General features: G+C 45.4%; 2 protein-coding genes across 3 annotated transcripts in view; one reads left to right on the top strand and one right to left on the bottom strand.

Moving 5' to 3' along the window:
• GALNT7 (polypeptide N-acetylgalactosaminyltransferase 7) overlaps nt 1-8,608 on the top strand; it is a 135,394-nt gene extending 126,786 nt beyond the window's left edge. For both annotated transcript variants that reach the window (XM_056113871.1, XM_056113870.1), the window contains exons 9-12: nt 2,516-2,734; nt 4,316-4,414; nt 5,159-5,287; nt 7,973-8,608. In XM_056113871.1, coding sequence (XP_055969846.1) covers nt 2,516-2,734; nt 4,316-4,414; nt 5,159-5,287; nt 7,973-8,110 — 585 coding nt within the window. In that variant the 3' untranslated portion in view covers nt 8,111-8,608. The remainder of the gene's footprint in view (nt 1-2,515; nt 2,735-4,315; nt 4,415-5,158; nt 5,288-7,972) is intronic.
• Nucleotides 8,609-15,809: 7,201 nt separating this feature from the next.
• HMGB2 (high mobility group box 2) lies at nt 15,810-18,390 on the bottom strand. Its single transcript, XM_056113869.1, has 5 exons — nt 18,261-18,390; nt 17,692-17,861; nt 17,240-17,385; nt 16,971-17,145; nt 15,810-16,350 (listed from the first exon to the last, which is right to left on the bottom strand). Exons 2-5 carry the CDS (start codon nt 17,839-17,841, stop codon nt 16,195-16,197), a joined length of 627 nt encoding a protein of 208 aa, XP_055969844.1. The 5' UTR covers nt 17,842-17,861; nt 18,261-18,390; the 3' UTR covers nt 15,810-16,194.
• Nucleotides 18,391-20,887: the final 2,497 nt, after the last annotated feature.

Here is a 20,887-nt window from a genome sequence, read left to right on the forward strand (position 1 = left end):
TAAAAAGAGACGAGACACAGAGGCAGGGACAGGGAGGCTAGAAGGACCCACACAGCTGGGCAGCCAGCCAAAGTTGCTGAGAAACGGCCTGGCTCCACGGCCACCACAGATGCTATGCAGTAGAGTATGTCCAGTGAGCAAAACGGAATCAGAGGAGCCCGGGGCCCAAGGAGCACCGCACAGCCCTGACTCAAGGGTTGAATGCCAGGGCAGCTTAACTCCCAGAGGGTAGGCTGGTGGCAAACAAAAGAGATAGGGAAGTCCTCACTCCGTCTCAGAACTGACTGTAAATCTCATCACTGCTGCCTAGAAGGGAAGGAATTTCTGGAACGTTCCCGTCTCTTCTTCTTCAGCACCGTCTGCTTCTCCCCGGTGCTTCCCCTGTGTATCCTACTTGTCTGCCCAGAGCTTCTAACCTTCACGGGGACTTGTCTCGTACACTTACTCTCTGTGGTGTCCCTCCAGGCTCTCAAACTGAACTCGGCAACTTCTCCTCCAAAGGGACTCCTTGTCCCATGTTCCGTTTGCCCATGAGTAAAACTTGATGATGCTTATCTGAGGATTGGCCTGCTCCTTCCCTTCCCACTTTGCTAAGCCCAGGTGATCCTGCACCCCCCCCCCACACACACATACATACACACACACACACACACACACCTCTCACCCACCACTTTCCGTGTTGAGTAAGCCCCCAGATCTCCTCCACGGATTTTCAGGGGTCCCCCTGCTTCCTGCCCACAGGTTTAAGCTCAATCCACCCAGCCCTACCACTGCCATGCTTGTTTGTTTTCTGTGATGACTCTGTTATCTCTTTCCTACTCAATGCCTTTTGATGACTCTGTTGTAAAAAGTTTAAATTTTCAAATTTTTTGAAAAGAGTAAGAAGGAGCCAGGGAGATGACTCAAAGGGCGCACTCAGGAGCCTGGTCCTGGCACCACATGGTCCCCAGAGCACCGCAGGATCAACCCCTACCCTAAATCCCAAGTTTGGGGAATAGATACTCCCCTCTCAAAAAAAAAAAAAACCTTCCAGGTCTGTGGCCCACAAACAAACAAACAAACAAAATTATGATAATAATAACACATTTTGAGTGCTTTCATGTGTACCAGACCCAAATCAAAATGCTTAACATAGATGAATATCTTCATTTTCACAGCACAGAATAAGGTAAGAACCAGAAGGAGTTTTCCTCTCTGTGATGCCAGCATTGCAGTTACACTATACTGCATACAGGAATCCAAGTGGCTCACCCTTATTCGGTGCTTCTTTTACCCCATTTGCCGACCCACTTAATGAACAACTCCTTCACCACTGAGCAGCCCAGCACCCCATCCACACACCAAACCATTAAAATCTCGTCCTAGTTGCTTTAACCCTAATGAGCGAACACGTACTTCTTTGACTGTTAGCTTCCAGAAGATATGGACTGGGTTAATCTGGGATAGATTTGCAAATATTCCAAATAGATCGTAGGAGAGATATTGCAAATGCTTATTCATCTGTGCTCTTTTAGCATCCTGCTCCTTAAAACTCCTTGAGCCTGTGGACTTGCACCACAGCATGTCTAGGGGACTGCTCATCCTTAGCTAGGTTCCCTGCAGCTTAGACAAAACGTGAAATTGTCAAAAACAAGTCAGTGAGTCAGGCTCCGTGTCTGTTTGGGTTAAGTCAAGCTTCCTGGGAACCCAGCCCTACCCATTTGCTTGCACACTGTCTGCGAGTGTTTTCCCACCATGGTCATGTTGAGGAGTTGCCACAGAAACAGAGAGCCAGACATGCTCTCAGCCTTTTCTACAGGAGGTTCGCTAATGACCCATGATGGGAAGGACCCAGGAGCTGGGCTGAGCCAGCATGAATGTCGTCACATGCGTTCGTGCCTGCATACCCACCCTCATTCAGTGAAACCCTTGAGCTTAGATCTTGCTCGGTTCATCCAATACCCGCTTCTCCTTCTGCTCTTTCGTTGCTCTTTCTGAAAATGCATCCGTTGAAGAAAAGAGAAGGTTACTTCTGGGTCATGACAAAACACTAGTTTTTGCCATGGCAAAACAGCTCTATTGAAACAGTCGTAATGACTCCAGCAAAGGCACCGGCAATAAAAATGCAGTTTATTCAATGTGGCTATTGCTTTTCGTAATGGTTTCTGAAATGAAAAATGTGGTGCTTATAGTGGACAGAGATTGTGCTTGGAGGAGGCCCAAGGCCCAGCCAGCACCACAACTCAAGGCTTCCATTTCTGCCTCTTGAGGGAGAATAAAGGGTATCTTACAATATATGATTTTACGGCTCTGTGTTATCAAGTTCTGTCCATCATTTTTTCATTAAACATCAATTTCTGTACATGACACCTTTCTCCTGGCACTCAGGGTCTTAGAGTGATCAGCTCACTTCCATTTGTTGAGTTAAATATCGGATCCTCTGATATAAATGTGCAAAGTATCTCCAGTAAGCTTTTTATGACTTCCCCGATATTTCTGTTTTCTATAACGGTTTCTTTTTTTTTATTGTTTCCAGAATTATGTTAGAGTGGTGGAGGTGTGGTGGGATGAATACAAAGATTACTTCTACGCAAGCCGTCCCGAGTCAAAGGCATTAGCCTATGGGGATATCTCGGAGCTGAAAAAATTTAGGGAAGATCACAACTGCAAAAGCTTCAAATGGTTCATGGAAGAAATAGCTTATGATATCACCTCCCACTACCCTTTGCCCCCCAAAAATGTTGACTGGGGAGAAGTAAGTATCCGATGAGACTCAGATTGCAACCTGTGTGTGTGGAGAGACTGAGTCGGGAAGAATGTAAAGAGGAATAAGTGTGGGTAGAAGGGAACCATTCTTGGGGGGAAATCCAGGTAAAAACTATCCAGGGGGGCTGGAGTGATGGTACAGCAGATCGAGCGCCCGCCTTCTTCTTTCCCTCTTTCTTTCCTTCCTTCCCTCTCTTTCCTTCCTTTTTTCCCTCCCTCCTTCCTTCTCTCCCTCCCTCCTTCCTTCCTTCTCTCCCTCCCTCCTTCCTTCCTTCTCTCCCTCCCTCCTTCCTTCTTTCTCTCCCTCCCTCCTTCCTTCTTTCTCTCTCTCCCTCCTTCCTTCCTTCTCTCCCTCCCCCTTCCTTCTTTCCATTATTCTTTCCTTCCTTCCCTCTCTGTCCTCCCTTCCCTCCCTCCCTCCTACTTCTTTCCTTCCTTTCATTTCCTTCCATCCCTCCTTCCTTCCCTCCCTTTATTCTTTACTCCTCTTTCCTCCTTTCTTTTTTTCTCCTTTATTTTTTTCCTTCTCTCCTTTATTTCTTTGTTTATTCTGTGCCTGGGGTCTCATGCATGCAAAGCAGCCTTTGTTTTATGTCTCCAACCCTATATCTTCTGAAGCACTTATCACAGATGATGCCCAGCCAGTATTTGCTGAATGAAAAGATAAAGCCTTTTTATCCCAATACTAGCCAGATTATAGTTATGATTGAGATGTAGCACTGTAGCACTGTCCTCCATTGTTCATCAATTTGCTCGAGCGGGCCCAGTAACGTCTCCGTCGTGAGACTTCTTGTTACTGTGTTTGGCATATTGTATACATCACGGGTAGCTTGCCAGGCTTTGCTGTGCGGGCAACATACTCTCAGTAGCTTGCCGGGCTCTCTGAGAGGGGTGGAGGAATTGAACCCGGCTTGCCTGGGCCGGCTGCGCGCAAGGCAAATGCCCTACCGCTATGCTATATATAATATTTCCCCAAAGGAAAGAGGCATGACTTTTAGACAAAATGTGCATTCCAAAGATAAAAACTTGATTTTGCTTCTCACCTACCTTATCCATAATCAGAGAAATGTCTCACTGGCACCTTTGGCCTACCTTTCAGTCCCCTGGACTCCCCAATATAGCTCCCCAAATCTCTGTAGAGCCAGTTGGGAGAGATTCTTTCCAAGTTCCCTCCGGTCTACACATCTGTGGCCAGTGTTTCTGACCACTATGGTTGAGGTCGCTTTATTTGGATGGCGTCTCATTCCCAAGAATAATCATGCAGCTGAAAATCGTACTTAACTGATACTGTCCATTTCATTGTATTTCTTCTCTGTATAACATCTGTGGGCCAAAACCCTTTTAGTGGGAATGAGGCCTTGCTGGTGTTCATGTCAAGTTCCTGAATTACTTCAGGGATGACAGATATGCTCTAAACTCCCATAAGACTCACAGTGCGGCTAAGACCGGATGTTACCCAGGCTGAGCCATCCCCTGGGATCTTCGGCTGTGAACAGCTTTATCCTTGATGTTCAAGCTTACCAAAGACTAAAGAGTTGTGTCTTTCTTGGTTCTTTTCTCACGTGTCTAGATCAGAGGCTTTGAAACCGCTTACTGCATTGATAGTATGGGGAAAACTAATGGAGGCTTCGTGGAACTCGGACCCTGCCATCGGATGGGAGGAAATCAGGTACATGATCGGACCCTCGGATGCCTCTGGGTTCGGCTGGGAGATGGGCAGGGATCCCTGGAACATTCTCCTTCAGTCTTCAGGATTTTCAGTGGTTCGTTTTGTTTGAGTAGAGTTAAACATTCTGTAAATAAAAATTGGCATTGCCCAATCATTTGCTGAAGTGAGGGAGTTAAGACTTGACATATTTAGAAGCTAGAATTGAGTTCCAATAAATATCAAAGATGAGAAGATGTTTTTCTGGGAGTAGACAACCTATTTTTATTGATTTTCCTAACCAGCATTCTCCAATAGTCCATAGATGCTCCAATAAATTATTATTGCTACTGTGTTTTCTTCCTTCCTCATATTTTCTTGTCTTTAATTCAGATTGGGAAGCATTCTAAGGACTGTTTCCTCTTTTTCACATCCTCACCTTGTCTATACATTATAAATGTGTATGATATGTCTTAGTGGCCCACCCCATAACTATGAAACTGTAGCACTGTAGCACTGTCCTCCCGCTGTTCATCAATTTGCTCAAGCGGGTACCAGTCATGTCTCCATTGTGCGACTTGTTACTGTTTTTGGTAATTAAGGATTCTTCAACAACATTCAAGTACATAAGGATTTCTGTCTTGGAATGTATAGTTCTGCGTGACAGAAAAATATGTCACTGAGCTTAATTATAGATTTTGTTATATGTATATCTGCAGAGAAAGTACTGTGTTTTTATGGTTTTTGTCTGTTTGCTTGTTTTTATAGCTTTTCCGAATCAATGAAGCTAATCAACTCATGCAGTATGACCAGTGTTTGACCATTGGGCCTGATGGGTCAAAAATTATGATTACACACTGTAATCTAAATGAATTCAAGGAATGGCAGTATTTCAAGGTACTCTACATTTCAACACATGAAATATTATTCTATACTATTTTATGTGCATATGCTGCCCAGGCCCATGTGCTGCTTGTGCCCACGTGGCCGAGCACATGTGGCCAAGCACATGTGTTGCCCGAATCTTCTCTCTTGAGATGTGTACTTTCATGCTTTCATGTTTAGCTGATAAGATGCTTTCTAGATGTATGGGAACTGGGAATGTCTTCTTAATTGGGAATGCTTGTTTTCTTGATGGGTTGGAGCGATAGCACAGAGGGTAGGGCGTTTGCCTTGCATGAGGCCAACCCGGTCGACCCAGGTTTGATTCCTCTGCCCCTCTTGGAGAGCCCGACAAGCTACCAAGAGTATCTTGCCCGCACGGCAAAACCTGGCAAGCTACCCGTGACATATTTGATATGCCAAACACAGTAACAAGTGTCACAATGGAGACATTACTGGGCCCACTCGAGCAAATTGTTGAACAACGGGGGGACAGTGACAATGACTATTTTATGCATAGCACCTCCCATGTGGAATTTAGACATATAACTCTTAAAGCATGCATTCAAATGGCCTTGCATTTCCTTCTCATTTTCTGAACACAGAAACTCTCATTTAAAGAGGTACCTCTTACTCAGTGGGTCAATATTATCATGAATGAGTTCCTAAACTGACGATGAAGGGTCACTGTAACATGCACTGTGGAGTGGTCAACATCTTTGTTACCGTATCATATCTAATTTTTTTTAAATCTCAAGGAATCATTCATTAAATAAAATAGATATATTTACTTATAATCATGAAATCATTCATTAAAATAAATCCACGTATTTACCTATATACTTTTAAAATACTGCTTTTATATTTCATCTTGTCCAGCAGGTGGAGATAGAGACAAACATATCACACAGTTGACACTCAGGTCTTCCCAGGGCCTAAGTGTTTAGGACTTCCAAAGGGGTTAGGTGTGGCCTGTTGCTTGATTTCAAGGCATTGTAGTCGATTTCACCCTTGACACTGCAAAGAAATGAGGAGCGTTTTAGCTTCAGCCATAAGCAAAGTACCATGCTATGCTGGGGATTCTGACATCATAATAGATTTATGTCTGGCTTTCGAAGTCCTCACCTGGCAAAAAAATAAATCTATTATGAAACCAGAAGGCAGGGAAGCTGCCCCAAACAGAAAGACCCTCCTCAACTAGATCTGCGCATTTAGTCTCATTATCATGCCCCGTGCACCTTGCAAACACTTGTCTGCTGCGAGCACTGATAGTGTGACTGTTGCTTAGCCCCAGCTGTCACTCAGGCCTCATTGAGAGGCATGTGGCAGTTGCTGATTTTTTTCTTATTTTCAAATTCCCAGAGGCAGATATTGACAGAAAAAACTTACTCTGTTACAGAGGGTTGTGTTTTTTTGTTTGTTTGTTTGGTTGGTTTTTGTTTGTTTTTTTGAGGTGAATGGCTTGCGGGGGGGGGGGGGGGGGCGTTGGGAACACACCTGGGTGGGAGACCCTTGTTCCATCCTGGCATGTCATGGACCCCTGAGCACAGAGCTGGGTAGAGCCTTTGTGCTCCAGTGATGGAAATCATACAAACCAAAGTATCATTATGACTCCTCTGGACAGATTTTGCTGTGCAGGTTATACAAATTAGATATTAAATCTGAGAAAGCTTGTAGGCACTCGAGCATTAATTTGTGTGAATAGAATGATAATCTAGCTACATGTGACTATAAATATTTTAATGAAAAACATCAACTTTTCTCAAAAAATGGTGAGAAGAATAGCATCATTTTATAGTTTCTCAAATTGCCAGAAGGCCTGGTTTAACTGAAAACAATTCTGGATTCTTATATTTCTCTGCATTCAATTTGATGTGATATGCTTTTTCAATGGAAACATATGATTAGACTCAGTGGCTACCAAAATATGAATGAACAGAGGAAAACCTAGCATAAAATGCCTCTGTTTTCAGGAGAGATAACTGATTCTATCCAGGATGGAAATAGAGAAGTAAGTTCAGAGGGGAAGGCAATCATTTTTGTTTGTACACATTGAATTTGAGGTACCAAGTAATAAATCAAGCCACCAAACAGTGTGTTTTACTGAACAATAAAAGAACTTAGAACTGACCATCAGTGCCGGAGAGATAGTACAGTACGTAGGGCATGTTCCTTGCTACAGCCAACCTGGGTTCTACCTCTAGCATCCCATATGGTCCCCCCAAGCACTGCCAGGAGTGACCCCTGAGCATTGCTGAGTGTGGCCAAAAACCAAAAAGAAAAGAAATAAAGAACTGACAATGAAGAAAAACCCAAAGGCCTAGAGATATAGTATAGTGGGTAGGCCACCTGTCTTGCATATCTCCGACCTGGGTTCAATTCCCAGCATCCCATATGAGCCCACTGGAGTGATTCTTGAGTGCAGAGCCAGGAGTTAGCCCTGAGAGCCATGTGCCCCCACCCCGAGACAGAGAGACACAGAGAGAGACAGAGACATTCACACACACACACACACACACACACACACACACACACACACACACACACAGAGAGAGAGAAATTCACAAATTCACAGTAGCTTATGGTGGGGATAAGCTATCCAGTTTGCTCGAGTTCTTATGAAAAAAGAAAGTGGTCTAATGACTTCTTGCGTTCGTGATACGAGCAGAATCCAAATGTTCTCTTTTGTCTGGTTTCCAGAGCCTGTTCAGATTCACCCACATCCCTACTGGAAGGTGCCTAGATCGCTCCGATGTCCTCCATCAAGTTTTCATCTCTACTTGCGATGACAGTAAAACGAGTCAGAAGTGGGAAATGAATAACATCCACGGCATTTAGGAAGAACGGAAGAGAGCAGCACCTACCTGCTGACCCACACAGGACTGACCCCCGCCTGAAACCTGCTGCAATCCTCACTGACTCTGTACAGTTCGGCACCCACAACCTCCCGATCGGTCTGAAGGACATTGATAAACTGTGATGTTACAATAATAATGTTATCATCTGCAGTTACTGTTTACAAAACTGCTTTTTACCTTAAACTTTGTAGATGTTTACATCCTTTCATGTTTTGTTTTAAGATGCTGTTGGTAATTTGTGCATTTGGCTCTGTTTTATTAGGAACGGGGTTAAAGGCATCGTTGTCTTCTTTGGGATTACACTCAGGGGTCTGAAAGGCAGTTTGATTTTTTTTTTAAACACACTTGAAAAAAAAAAAAGGTTGGATGAACCAGATGTCATGTATCACTTGGTGATTGTCAACCTGTTGTGTTTCTTATTTAATTTGACATCAGTTCAGAGCACTGCCCCAGGTTTTCAGCCGTGGTGGCCTTTCTTCACAGTCATGCTGCTTTTTTGAAAGGTGAATTTCAACACATTTAGTGCCTCTTTCATTTCTCAGTATAGATTTCAAGAGCTTTTGATGCAATTTCTAGGTGGTTTTAATGGAGTCGTCACCTGTATGAAAGATACTTTGATTTATTCAGACATGAATACTTATATGCTACCATTTGTTCTGACATTGAATGTTGTATGGGTTGAAAAAAATAGGACAACGAAGACCATCTGAAGGCTTATTCTGGAGGGCTTGAAGATAATGTGACATTAATGTGACATCTTACTTGCTGGCATTCCCAATCCCCTCAGCTGATACCAGTCTCTAAGATAGCAAAGTAATGCATCACCTAGGGAAAAATTGTCCACTCTACTTGGAGTCTATTTTTCCTCCATATCTATCAAAGTGGGTTAACAGAAACAATAAAACACCACATCAAAGATACCTTCTGGCAATTAAAAAAAATTTTTTTTTAATTTTTACCTCGGGGCTGGAGTCATTGTACATGAGTAGCACTTGTCTTGTACACAAGTCACCAGTGTTCAGTACCCGGCACCACATAAGATCCCTAGAGCCCGCCAGGAGTAAACTCAGGAGTAAGCCCTGAGCACTGCCAGGTATGAACCATTAAACAAAGGAGCAAGGTGGAGTGTGAAAATACCTTCTTCTGACTGAGCTCAGAATTTCCAAGCCCTTGTTAAACTAAGCTTTACAAAACTCCTGCGCATTATAACCTAAGCTGCGCCACTTGTGAAGACTGGATGTTTTATTTCAACCTTCACACAAATGAAATCCCCTGCGCATTTAAAATATTTCTAAGCGTTATTTTAAAATTGTTAATAAAAACTGTTGATTAGCAAATCAGAATTACTTTGTTAGAGTGGATAGTATTCTCTATTTCTTTTTGTAAGGAACCATATTTGTTAGTATTTTTTTTTAGTGAAAAGATGACTTAACCTATATTTAAACATTCATTAAGAGACTATCTTTTATACAAAAAGCAAATATTACACAAATGGTCAGAGAAGATCTGAATTTCTAAATAATGCTTTATTTCTCTCAAATATTCAAATACAACATTGAGTACAAAAAAAGAAAGTGATAAGGTGGGGAATAGCAAGTAATTAGACTTTTTTTTAAATCTTGAATCATGATATCATTATAATAAAAGGAATTCACAGACAACTACCAGAGGGAAATATTTTTAATTAAAGCTTTAAAAGTAAAATAAAACCCACATTTCTTTAAAAGAAAAACATACAAGCTTGTCTATCTCATGCTTAGCTCTTAAAGTTGGGAAGTTAATCCTAAATTCTTTTCTTGATAATTCTGATTTTTCAGTTTGTATTTTGCTATTGATCTGTGATCAACCATTTTAACTTAAATTCATCAATAGGGGTGTTTAAAAAGGAATTCATTTATATGCTTCTATAATTGCAAAATAAATTAACTGAAAAAAGAAACAAAATACTGGTACTTTGGTTACTTGTTTTTGCAAATAGGCTCCATTTTCCTTGAATACACAATAACCTTGTTAACTATGCATAGTCGTAAGAAAGGTGGCATCAAACTGTGCATGTAAATTTTAAATGGGTATTTTGTGCAATTCATTAACGTAATCTATGACAATGATTCTCTATATTGAAATTAGAAACTTTACCAAACACAAAATACATCAGAAGCTGCTGCCATAATGACTATTTTCTACTGTAGGCTGCTTTGGAAATAATTCCCATATTCTTGCTTTGTAAATTGATACTATCACTATGCATTTCTACACATTTTATAAATTTGATTTATGCAGATTTTGATACACTGTATGTTTCTGTAGAAATTGTATAAATCTTCAAAATTTTATTAGGGATCAATTTGAGAAGTTTATGTATATCTTAATTCTGGGTTGCTTGTTTTTTAGGTGAAAAAAAATAAAATACTGTATTTTAATCCATGACTTTTTTTTTTAGTACTTGTAATCATTTCTAAGTCTCTTGATGTATGCTGCATGTTTGAAGTAATTACTTGATTTTGTTATTTACAAGGCAGAATAGCTAGATTGTCATAAACCAGTTATAAGTTGAATACATACTTGTGTTCTTAAAATGTGTTTGTTTAGACTATTTCAAATTTACCTGTCTGTAGACAGGAAACATAAACATTTCTTTAGGCCTGGAAGATAGCTCAGTAGGCTAGAGCACATGCTTTGCACGCAGATCTGGGCAATATTCCTGGCACGGCATAGCCATGAGGAATTCCTGAGCATCGCCAAATGTGGTTAAAACAAAAACAAAATATGGTATTCCCCCAAACACCACTAGGTTCTACCTCGAGCTCCATATATGGTCCCTGAGGCACTTAGGTACTAAGTCAGGAGTAGACCCCGAGCACCACAGGCTGTACCCCAAAATTAAATGTTTATAGGCCTGGGAGGATTTTTCCAACTGGGGTACAGAAAAGCAGTCCTAAACAGTGATGTCATCACTGAGCTGAGGAGACGAGTCATTGGAAGCTGCTTTAAAAAGCTGGAATGTACAGGTCAGATCATTAAAGGGGGGTGGTGAGGGTGGGAGGGTGTGAACTTGACTAAGATGCACACAGGGATTTATGGCATTGCCACTTAGAATAGCTACACTCCTGGGACAACCTAAATACACATACAGAATGGCTAAACAGGTATAATCACACCATGAAATGTTACATGGCAACGAACATGAGTGAACACTTAATAAACAAGTGTCCACAATATTACAAGGAATGAAAAAGGCATTTCCCAAAAACAAAAAATGAGCCATAAGTTACACGTTTGTCGGTAGTCACTTACGTGATTAATCCAAAATTCACAAATTATTAGTTTTGGGAGTCAAAGAAATAAATAGCTTCAGTATTCAGATTCCACACAACTGCATGGGAGGAATTCTATTTGATGCTAGGAAAATTCTCTGAAGGAATATGTTTGCCACCAAACTTTTGTTTTCTCTACCATTGTTGACTGTCAAGAATCTCAGAGGAATCCAGAGATGGTATTGAGGTTAGGGTACATGCCCTGCATGCACATGACTTGGATCGAACCCAATACAACATGGTCTCCAGAGCATAGCTGAGAATAGCCCTGGCGTACCCTGATCATTGCCCACAGAGCCAGGTAATCCCCACAGGGCCTGAGCAGCTCCACATCTTGGGGTCCTAGCACTGAACTGCTGGCCTTATTGGTCAGGTACCGCTGGGAGTGGTCCCCAGTCATTCTGAGCACCCCTTAGGGAGCCCCCTAATCTTTTAGGATCTATAATTTTAGCTATATATTGAGAACATACTACTTGTCAAGCTGTCTTACGTGTTAATTCCTTTACTCTTCAAAAAAATTCTGAGTTTATAGATAAAGTAACTAGAAGTTCACATGATTTATGTTACCAAACCAATAAGAAACTATTTGCTGGGGCTGGAGCGACAGCACAGCGGGTAGGGCCTTTGCCTTGCACACAGCCAACCTGGTTCAATTCCCAGCATCCCATATCGTCCCCCAAGCACCACCAGGAGTAACCCCTGTGCATCACTGAGTGTGACCCAAAAAGAAAAAAAATAAACTATTTGCTATCCTAATCTGATTCCCAAGTCTAGGCACCTCCCCTCACTTTCTTTTGTAACCTTATTTTTCTTTGTAATATCTGCAGTTTTTAGATATAAACCAGTATTGTTGGAAACATGTGAAGAACTGAGTAACATAGTAATGTGAATCAATTAGAACCAGTTAGTTTCTTGCTTTCTCTTACCTACCCTAGGATATTACAAAAAGATTGGCTTAATATAGTTAATGAAGTGAATATAAAATATTTACAGTTCTGAAATACGATACAACATCCTTACATGTTATTTTTTCTTCCTTCTAATGTGAACATTTAAAACATGTTTCTGAGTCACTATGTTAAAAATATGTTAACTTCTAAGATAGGGTTCACTGAGAAAAACCTGTTAGTTCTGAATAAAGGCCCAGGCACACAATGAAATTCCATTAAAAACCTCATAAACACTGTATTTACCTTTACTGCAGATGATCAATTAATGCACAAAAGATTTCTTAAACAATTTTTAAAACAATGATCTGGAAAGTACACATAAACCTTCATGTGTAGTCCAAATTAAAATCAACATTACAAACTTAAATTTACATATACATTTATTTGTTTATTTTTGGAAGTAAGTTTATTTAGGAAATGAAGAAAGGGAAGGAGAGAGATACCTGCTCAAGAGAAAACACAGAAGTGGCAAACTAGACTTCTAGGGCAGAATCTAACCTGGAGATGTTTTGACTCCCAAATTTGAATTTATTGCCAATATTTACAACTCAAGATTTCACATTTTGCAAATAATCTAGAGGCCAGATAGCACAGAGGGTAAGGTGCTGCATTGCACAGGGCTTAGCCGGGTACAATTCCCAACACCAAGCAGCAATGCCAGGAGTGAGCCATGAGCACTGCCAGAACAGGCCCAAAATAAAAATCAAACCCAAACAACAAATTAATCTCATTTTGGTTCCAGTGGATCAACTGAGACAAGCATGCTAGACCCATATTTCCATCTAGGGCTAAGCTAATTAGTGCTGGACTCCTTTTTTTTAAATTTTTATTAGTGAGACACCATGAGGTACAGTTGTAGACTTACAAATTTTTGTGCTTGGGTTTCAATTATACAATGATCAAATACCCATCCCTCCACTAGTGCCCATTTCCCACCACCACGGATCCCAGTATCCCTCCCACCCCCCATCCCCCCATCCCCCCCTGCCTCTGTGGCAGGGCATTCCCTTTCGTTCTCTCTCTCCTATTGAGTGTTGTGGTTTGCAAAAGAGGCAATGGGTGGCAATCATGTTTGGTCTATAGTCTACTTTCAGTGCTGAATTCCTTTATACTGAGCATTTATGTTAGGTATTTATGGGATACTTACTAGGTTTCTTATATTACATATAGAGCAGTATTCAAAAATAAAATATTCACTTAACTTAGGTATCTTTACTTCGGTCTCTAAAGTACTTTACATATCATGTCAACATCACTACTCTAAAAATAATATATCTACAGGGGAATCTTTTAAGAGAACTAGTCCAGAATAGCATGGATTTGTTTGTCTCCTGGCATTACAGTCTCTGCAAGCTCTGCTGGGAAAAACCACTGAGCACTATGCACACCCCTGGTCCCAGCAGGAATAGAAATACCTATACCTGTTCCCCTAGGGTATAGTTCTGGTGGGCCATGGCTTAGCATACTACCAGCCAAGTATCACTGGGAGTGGTCCTACAAAAATTTTAAGGTCAGCAAGACTACAAGAGACACAAATGGCTCAAGAAATACCCCAATGATAGAACTCATTTTTATTATGCCAAAATAAGGTCAGATAATTATATTGGTTAAAAATAGGCACTAAACACAACTGTGAAGTGTATTTTGGCAACTTTCATTAACGTACAGCATGAGTGCAGTTGCTAGCACACACTAAATACAGGTTTTAGGTGTTTAGCTTATTTTAAAATGTACAAACTTCTCTGAAATCACATACAAGTATATTCACAGTGACATTATTTTTAAAATTAAAAAGTATGTTAAATCCCTGCAGATACCTTGTGGGATACTAAACTGATAGCTATTAATAAAAGTCACAAAATGAGGCAGCTTTCAGGTATACTGAAGACAATCTCTAAAACTAGCAGGGGAAGACCAAGAGTCAGCTTCCACTTAAAATTTGTCAAAAAGTTTCAAATTTCCTTTGAAGGATAAGTTACTGGGATTCCTTCCTGAGAACTGGATAGATGGGACTCAAGGAAAGATAAAACTCCACTATGGAAACCAAAAGCATTTGCACAAGGTGTTTTTTTCCTGGAGAGTTGGGGTAACACCCAGTAATACACAAGACTGTACTTGTTATGTATAGCCAAGGATCAATCCAAGGTCCCCTGTGCAAAACATGCATATCAGCCCTTTGATTCATCTCCAAGAACATTGATTAATTGAAAAGTTTTCATAAACTACGTAGTACTGGCTGGTCTAGGATAAAAAAAAAAAAACCCACCATGTTCTTACCCATTTTCCGAGCTTTCCAACACCTTTTTTTTGGCTTTTTGGGTCATATCCGAAGATGCACAGGGGTTACTCCTGGCTCATGCACTCAGAAATTACTCCTGAAGGTGCCTGGGGGACCATATGGGATGCTGGGAATCAAACCCGGGTAGGCTGGGTGCAAGACAAACACCCTACTTGCTGTGCTATTGCTCCAGCCCCTCCAACACCATTTCTTAAAGCCATCCATCTAGTCCTGGTGATGGTCTAAATCTCATCTTTGAGGGGCTGGAGACTGACTCTTAAATAACACACCTTTATTAGCACAGCTAAGTAGCACAGCTCTTTATTAAAAGTCTTTCTTGGGCCAGAGATGGAACAGCAGTTAGGTGCTTGCTTGCATGTGATCAACCCCAGTTGTATGTCCAGCTTAGCTTTGTGAAAATATTCATTCTCATACCTTAGACTTCCACTGTCAACATTTTTTTTTTCAAATCGAAAGCTTATTAGAAAGTAGAAGGGAAAGTAAAAGAAACTCCCCAGCCAGGAAAGAATTAAGTATAAGACTAACTTCCCATTGTCAACAAAAATTTTAACCTTACTCATGTTTCTGCTGGAGCGATAGCACAGCGGGTAGGGCGTTTGCCTTACAAGCGGCCAACATGGCCGACCCGAGTTCGATTCCTCCGCCCCTCTCGGAGAGCCCGGCAAGCTACTGAGAGTATTCCATATGCCAGACACAGTAACAACAAAGTTTCCAAATGGAGACGTTACTGGGCCCACTCGAGCAAATCGATGATCAACGGGAGGGCCTCATATGTTTCTAAAAATGTTAGGTACATATTCGCAGTACTAACAACTGTCAAATGACAAAGAAACTTTGCCTTTAAGCATCAGGTTAAAATCAAACACCAGAGACAAACTTGTTTTGCTACGCCTCCTGAACCTTTAACAGTTTCCTAAATTCCAGATTTGATTTTTGAAAAACACTAAGTATCAGTAATTAGTGCAAGCTGACGTTCCTTTAATCAAACATTTTCCCTCGTCAACTTTAGAGAACTATTAGGCAGAATTTCAAGTCAGTGTTGTTCCACAGGTGTCTGGGTTTTTTTTTTTTAGTAAGTGGGACCTAATTTAACATTTAAGACAAACACAATAGAAATAATATACATAATTTTATTACAAAAATTTTTTTAAAAAACAAAATGCAACATTCTAAAAAAACCCAAAATTTGCTATCATACTAATTCCTACAGATTTGCAGCGCTACCAATACACGAGTCAAAAAATTAAGGAAACCATTAAATATTTAGAAACATTCAACGTCAGAAGCTTTAAAATCTAACTATGTAGTAGCCCCTCAAAAAGCTACAGCCTGCATTTTTTTAAAAAAGTATTTTCTCTACAAAGAATTTTATCAGCTATACAAAAATCTGTACAGTTTTTATACTGAAGCTAATATTGAGCTGCACTTGAATTCACATTCTTAGCAAAACAATTGCCTGAGCAAACACACACACACTCCATACATATTACAGGATAGCCATTTATTCTTCATCTTCCTCCTCTTCTTCCTCTTCCTCTTCCTCCTCCTCCTCCTCTTCCTCATCTTCTGGCTCATTCTTCTTCTTTGAGCCCGTTGGCCTGCCGGGACCTTTCTTTCCCACTTCACTTTTGCCCTTGGCACGGTATGCAGCAATATCCTGAAATTTAAAAAAATAAATAAAAACATAACACACACACACCAACACACAACCAGCTTCCGGTGTCATTACTCAACTGTGAAAAACCACCGAGCTGTAAACAACCGAAGATGATTGACCAACAACCCTAAAGACAGTCTTCCGCGTAACTCAATTTCAAGTATCTGCTCCCCTACCCTTGAGAAAACCGGTGATGCAAAAACGAGATTGCAGGACCTCAAGGTCGGTACTTGCTTGCACCACCCTTTACTTCACAGCGGGGGGGGGGGGGGGCAACACTTCCGGTTTGCTACAACTCGTTCTGGTTTGCTACAACTATGTTCTCTCCCTGCAGAAACGCCTCCTTAAAAACGTCCCACGTTAAAGAGACCAACCTCACCGCGAGCGCACCCATTCGCAAGGATCTACCCGCGCTCGCAGGCCAAAAGTTGCGACCCATCTGGGGCCGAGCCCACAACAGCCCCGAGACACTTGCACACTGCCTTCCGCCGTCAATGCATCCATCGCCCCCCCCCCCCCCCCCCCCCGCGCCGCTGAGCACTTCATTTGGCAAACAACCCCCTCCCCCTCCTCCCAAGGCCAAACCCGGCCTTCCTCGGAAGCGCCCCCAGGCCACGCACCTTTTCGTATTTCTCCTTGAGCTTCGCCGCTTTCTGTTCGTACGGCTGCTTGTCCTTGGCCGACTGTTCCGACCACATCTCCCCCAGCTTCTTGGCCGTGTCGCCGATGGACAGGCCGGGGTGCTCGCTCTTGATCTTGGGGCGGTACTCGGAGCAAAACAGGAAGAAGGCAGACCTGAAAGGAAGCGGGAGCCGGCCGGGCGTGAGCAAGGGGCGGGAGTGGGGGCTGGCCAACACGGGGCTTCCCTCTCGGACCCCCTTCTCCTTACGGGGGCCTTTTCGGCGCGTTGGGGTCTTTCTTCTTGCCCTTCTTGTCCACCTTGGACGGCACGTAATTCTTCATCTCCCTGTCGTAGCGGGCCTTGTCACTCTTGGCCATGTCTTCAAACTTGGACTTCTCCTTGGCCGACATGGTCTGGGGGGGAGGGGGCGCGGAAAGGGTTAGGGGCATGTGGGGGGTACAAGTGACTCGACCTGCTCCCCCTCCCCCCAAAGCGCCCAGAGTGCACCCCGGAGGTCTGCCAAGATGCAGCCGCGACCCGATGATGCCCCAGCAATTCTGGAGTCCGGGAATCTTCCCAATCGAATGATCTGGGCGAGCGGAAAAAGGGAGACGCTGACTTGCCCGCCGGATGATTCGCCCCCGTCAGGAAGAATTAGGGGAAAAAAATTGGAGGCGGGGGTTGGGGGGGCGCCCGCCGCCGCGCCCCGCGCTGCTCACCTTCCATCTCTCCGAGCACTTCTTGGAGAATTCGGCGAAGTTGACCGTCGAGTCGGGGTGCTTCTTCTTGTGCTCCTCCCGGCACGTCTGCACGAAGAAGGCGTACGAGGACATCTTGCCCCTCGGCTTGTTGGGGTCTCCCTTGCCCATGGCGACGGGACGGCGTCTCCCTGGCGCGGAGAAAGACGGCGGGTGGGCGCGGGGCTGGGCGCGGCGCCGACGGGCGGGGCTCGGCTTCCCGCCCAAACCCGCGCCCGCGCGCCCCGCCAACCCCCGCCGCCGCCGCCGTCGCCGTCGCCCCGGGCCCGGCCGGCCTCGCCCGCCCGTCCGCCCGCCAGCCTCGCCCGCCCGTCCGCCCGCCAGCCTCGCGGCTCCGCCGCGCCGCCCGGCCCCCCGCGTCCCGCAACCCCGACCGCCCGCCCCGGCCCCGGCCCCGGCCCCGGCCCGGGCCCCCGGCCCCGGCTCCGCTCGCCCGCGCCGAGCCCGAGAGCCGCAGCCCCCCAGCCGGACGGAGGGCAAGGGGAGGCGCGGCCGGCCTGGAAGCGGCGGAGGCCAGCGGCGCTGCTTGCCTGCTTGCTGGCCTTTCCTCAGAGTGCGCCGAGCGGCCGCGTCCGCCTCAGCCGCCGCCTTGCACAGGCTCCGGCGCGAACTGGTTTCTCGCTAACGCAATCCTCCAGCCTCTTGTTTTGCAGAGTTCTCCGCGCCACGGCAGCTTGACGGGCAGAGCCCCAGGCCACACCCTCGCCCCTCCGGATTGGCCCGCAGGAGTATTCAAACGCGGACAAGTCCCGCCCTCCCCTCAGGCCGACTTCCTATTGGTCGGGGTCTCGCCGGGCCCCGCCCACCCGCCGGAGCCTAGCAGGTTCGGTGGCTCGCCCAGGTCGTTAACTCCCAGACCCGTTAGAACCGGTCAGGAGAGGAATGTACTGCTCGCTCCTGATTGGCGGCGGGAAAAAAGGTTTGAAAAATGGCGGGCCCGGCGCTGACTGGCTGGAGCGGCCCCCGGGAGGCGTGGCCGGCCCGAAAGGGAAAGCCCCGCCAGATTTAAAAATACCCGGTCGGGCGCCGGAGGCCGCTTCTCCCGGGCCGGCGACCGCGGCGGCGCTTCCGCGAGCCGATCCTGAGGTAACAGGAGCAGCCGCGGCGCGGCCCCTGCTCGGCCCCGCGGGGGCCCCTTTCCCGGTGCCCCCGCTCCCTGTCATCACAAACGCGGGGGGGACGCCGAGGAGCCGCGGATGGCGCTCACCGAGGCTCGGCTGGGAGAGGCGGCGGGGCCCCCGCGCGAGGATCGCCAGGAAACGGGGCGCCGTTTCCGCCGCCTGCCGGGGGCGGGGGGGTCGCCGAACGGCGCGGTGCCCCGGGAAGCCTCTCCTCCCCCGCCCCCCGCGCCTTTTGTCTCCGGTGTCGAGCAGCCGGGTCGGGGGGAGACAACGAGGGCGCCCGAAGTAGGGGTGCAGCCCGGCCCGCCCCCGCCTGAGCTGCCTCGCTGCTCCCTCCGTGCTGTTCGCCGAGGCGTTTTTTTCAGCAACGTTCGCATAAAGGGTCTTCGGAGAGCCCCACCCCCCAACCCGCAGCCGACCCCTATAAAGCCCTGGACGCCCCCTCCTCGGCCCCCACCCCGTTCCCCCCGGTGAGGCTGGGAAGCGGGGTGCCTTGGGATGGGGTCGGGTTGAGGGGTAGAATCTCCCAAAAGTGACCCCGACCCTCGCGTGGGGCCGCCCCCGTGTGTGCGTGTGCGTGCACCCCCCCCCTTTTATCCGAGGGGCAGCGGCCAGAGCGAGCAGAGAAACTTAGAGCCAGGGTTTGGGGACCATGCGAGCGCAGTGGGGCCAGGGGGCGCGGGTTAGGAAATGAAAAGCCTAGAAGTGCCCCCCCACCCACCCCGGTGCTGGAGAGGTGTCTGCTGCTGTTTGGGTGAAGGCCGCCGCGTCCCCTCCGTCAGGAGGGCCGGGTGCTTTGCGGGTGGAAGCACGGTTTGAGACGACGGTGGGCTTTACGTAAGACAAGATCAGACTGCCCCTGGGCGGGCCCCTGATCTATGTAACTGTAGTCCCCGTCTGAAAGGGGAGTTGGACTGGGGGCCCCGGGAGGTGGTGCAGTGGGTGGGGTGCCCACCCAGGTTCAGTCTCAGGCATCCCGGATGCTCACCTGAGCCGGCCAGGAGTGAACCTTGACCACAAGACCCAGGAGAAAGCTCAAGGAAATATTGGGGGAGGGGACTTGAGGGAACTACACCTGGCAGTGCTCAGGGGCTACTCCCAGTTCTGTGCTCGGGGTTTGCTCCTGGTGTTGCTCAGGGTACCACTCCGTGCTGCGTTGGAACCCTGTACAAAGGCCTCCTGTACAAAGTTTAAAGTGTTTGTTTGCCTTGCAGGTGGCCATCCGGGATTTGATCTCGGCATCCCATTTGGTCCCTGGTTCACCGCCAGGAGTGAATCCTGAGTGCAAAGTCAGGAGTAACCCCTAAACATTGCCAGGTGTGGCCCTAAAACCAAACACACACACCACACAACCTTTTCCTAATAGATACTATATACAAAAAAATCTGGTCGCAATCCTAGTTATTGTTTTCCAATGATGGATAAAATAAACACGGGTCTTTCACTATTATTTACTTGGCATCCTTTATCAGAAAATCAAAATATCCTAACAAGGGGTAATGGTAAAAAGATCATCCTTACTGTGTTTCTGTCTCTTACATTTCTAACTGGAAAGGCAAGATTGAATACTTAAAATTCAAAACCTTTAAAAACTGTTTCCAAATATAAAATAACATAATAGGAGACTACTACCGAAAGACAGTAGAGATAAGGTTCAGAAAGATCCCGCGGTTGGAAGCCTGCCTCATGAGTTGGGGAAGAAGTCAGCTGGGATAGAGAAGGGATCACTAAGTTAATGATGGTTGGAGGCATCGCTCGGGATGGGAGCTGTGTGCTGAAAGTAGATAAAGGACTAAATGTGATAGCCTCTCAGTATCTGTTTTGCAAACCATAATGCCCCAAAGTAGAGAGAGTAAGAGGGAACTTGTCTGTCAGAGACAGGTGTGGGGGTGGAAGAGACTGGGAACATTGGTGGTGGAAAATGGACACTGGTGGAGGGATGGGTGCTCGATCATTGTATGACTGAAACTCAAACATGAATGCTTTGTAACTAGCTCACAGTGATTCAATAAAAAAATAAAAATTAAAACCATTTT

Source organism: Sorex fumeus, unplaced genomic scaffold (genome assembly GCF_029834395.1).
Source record: "Sorex fumeus unplaced genomic scaffold, SorFum_2.1 ptg000024l, whole genome shotgun sequence".
Taxonomy (NCBI): domain Eukaryota; kingdom Metazoa; phylum Chordata; class Mammalia; order Eulipotyphla; family Soricidae; genus Sorex; species Sorex fumeus.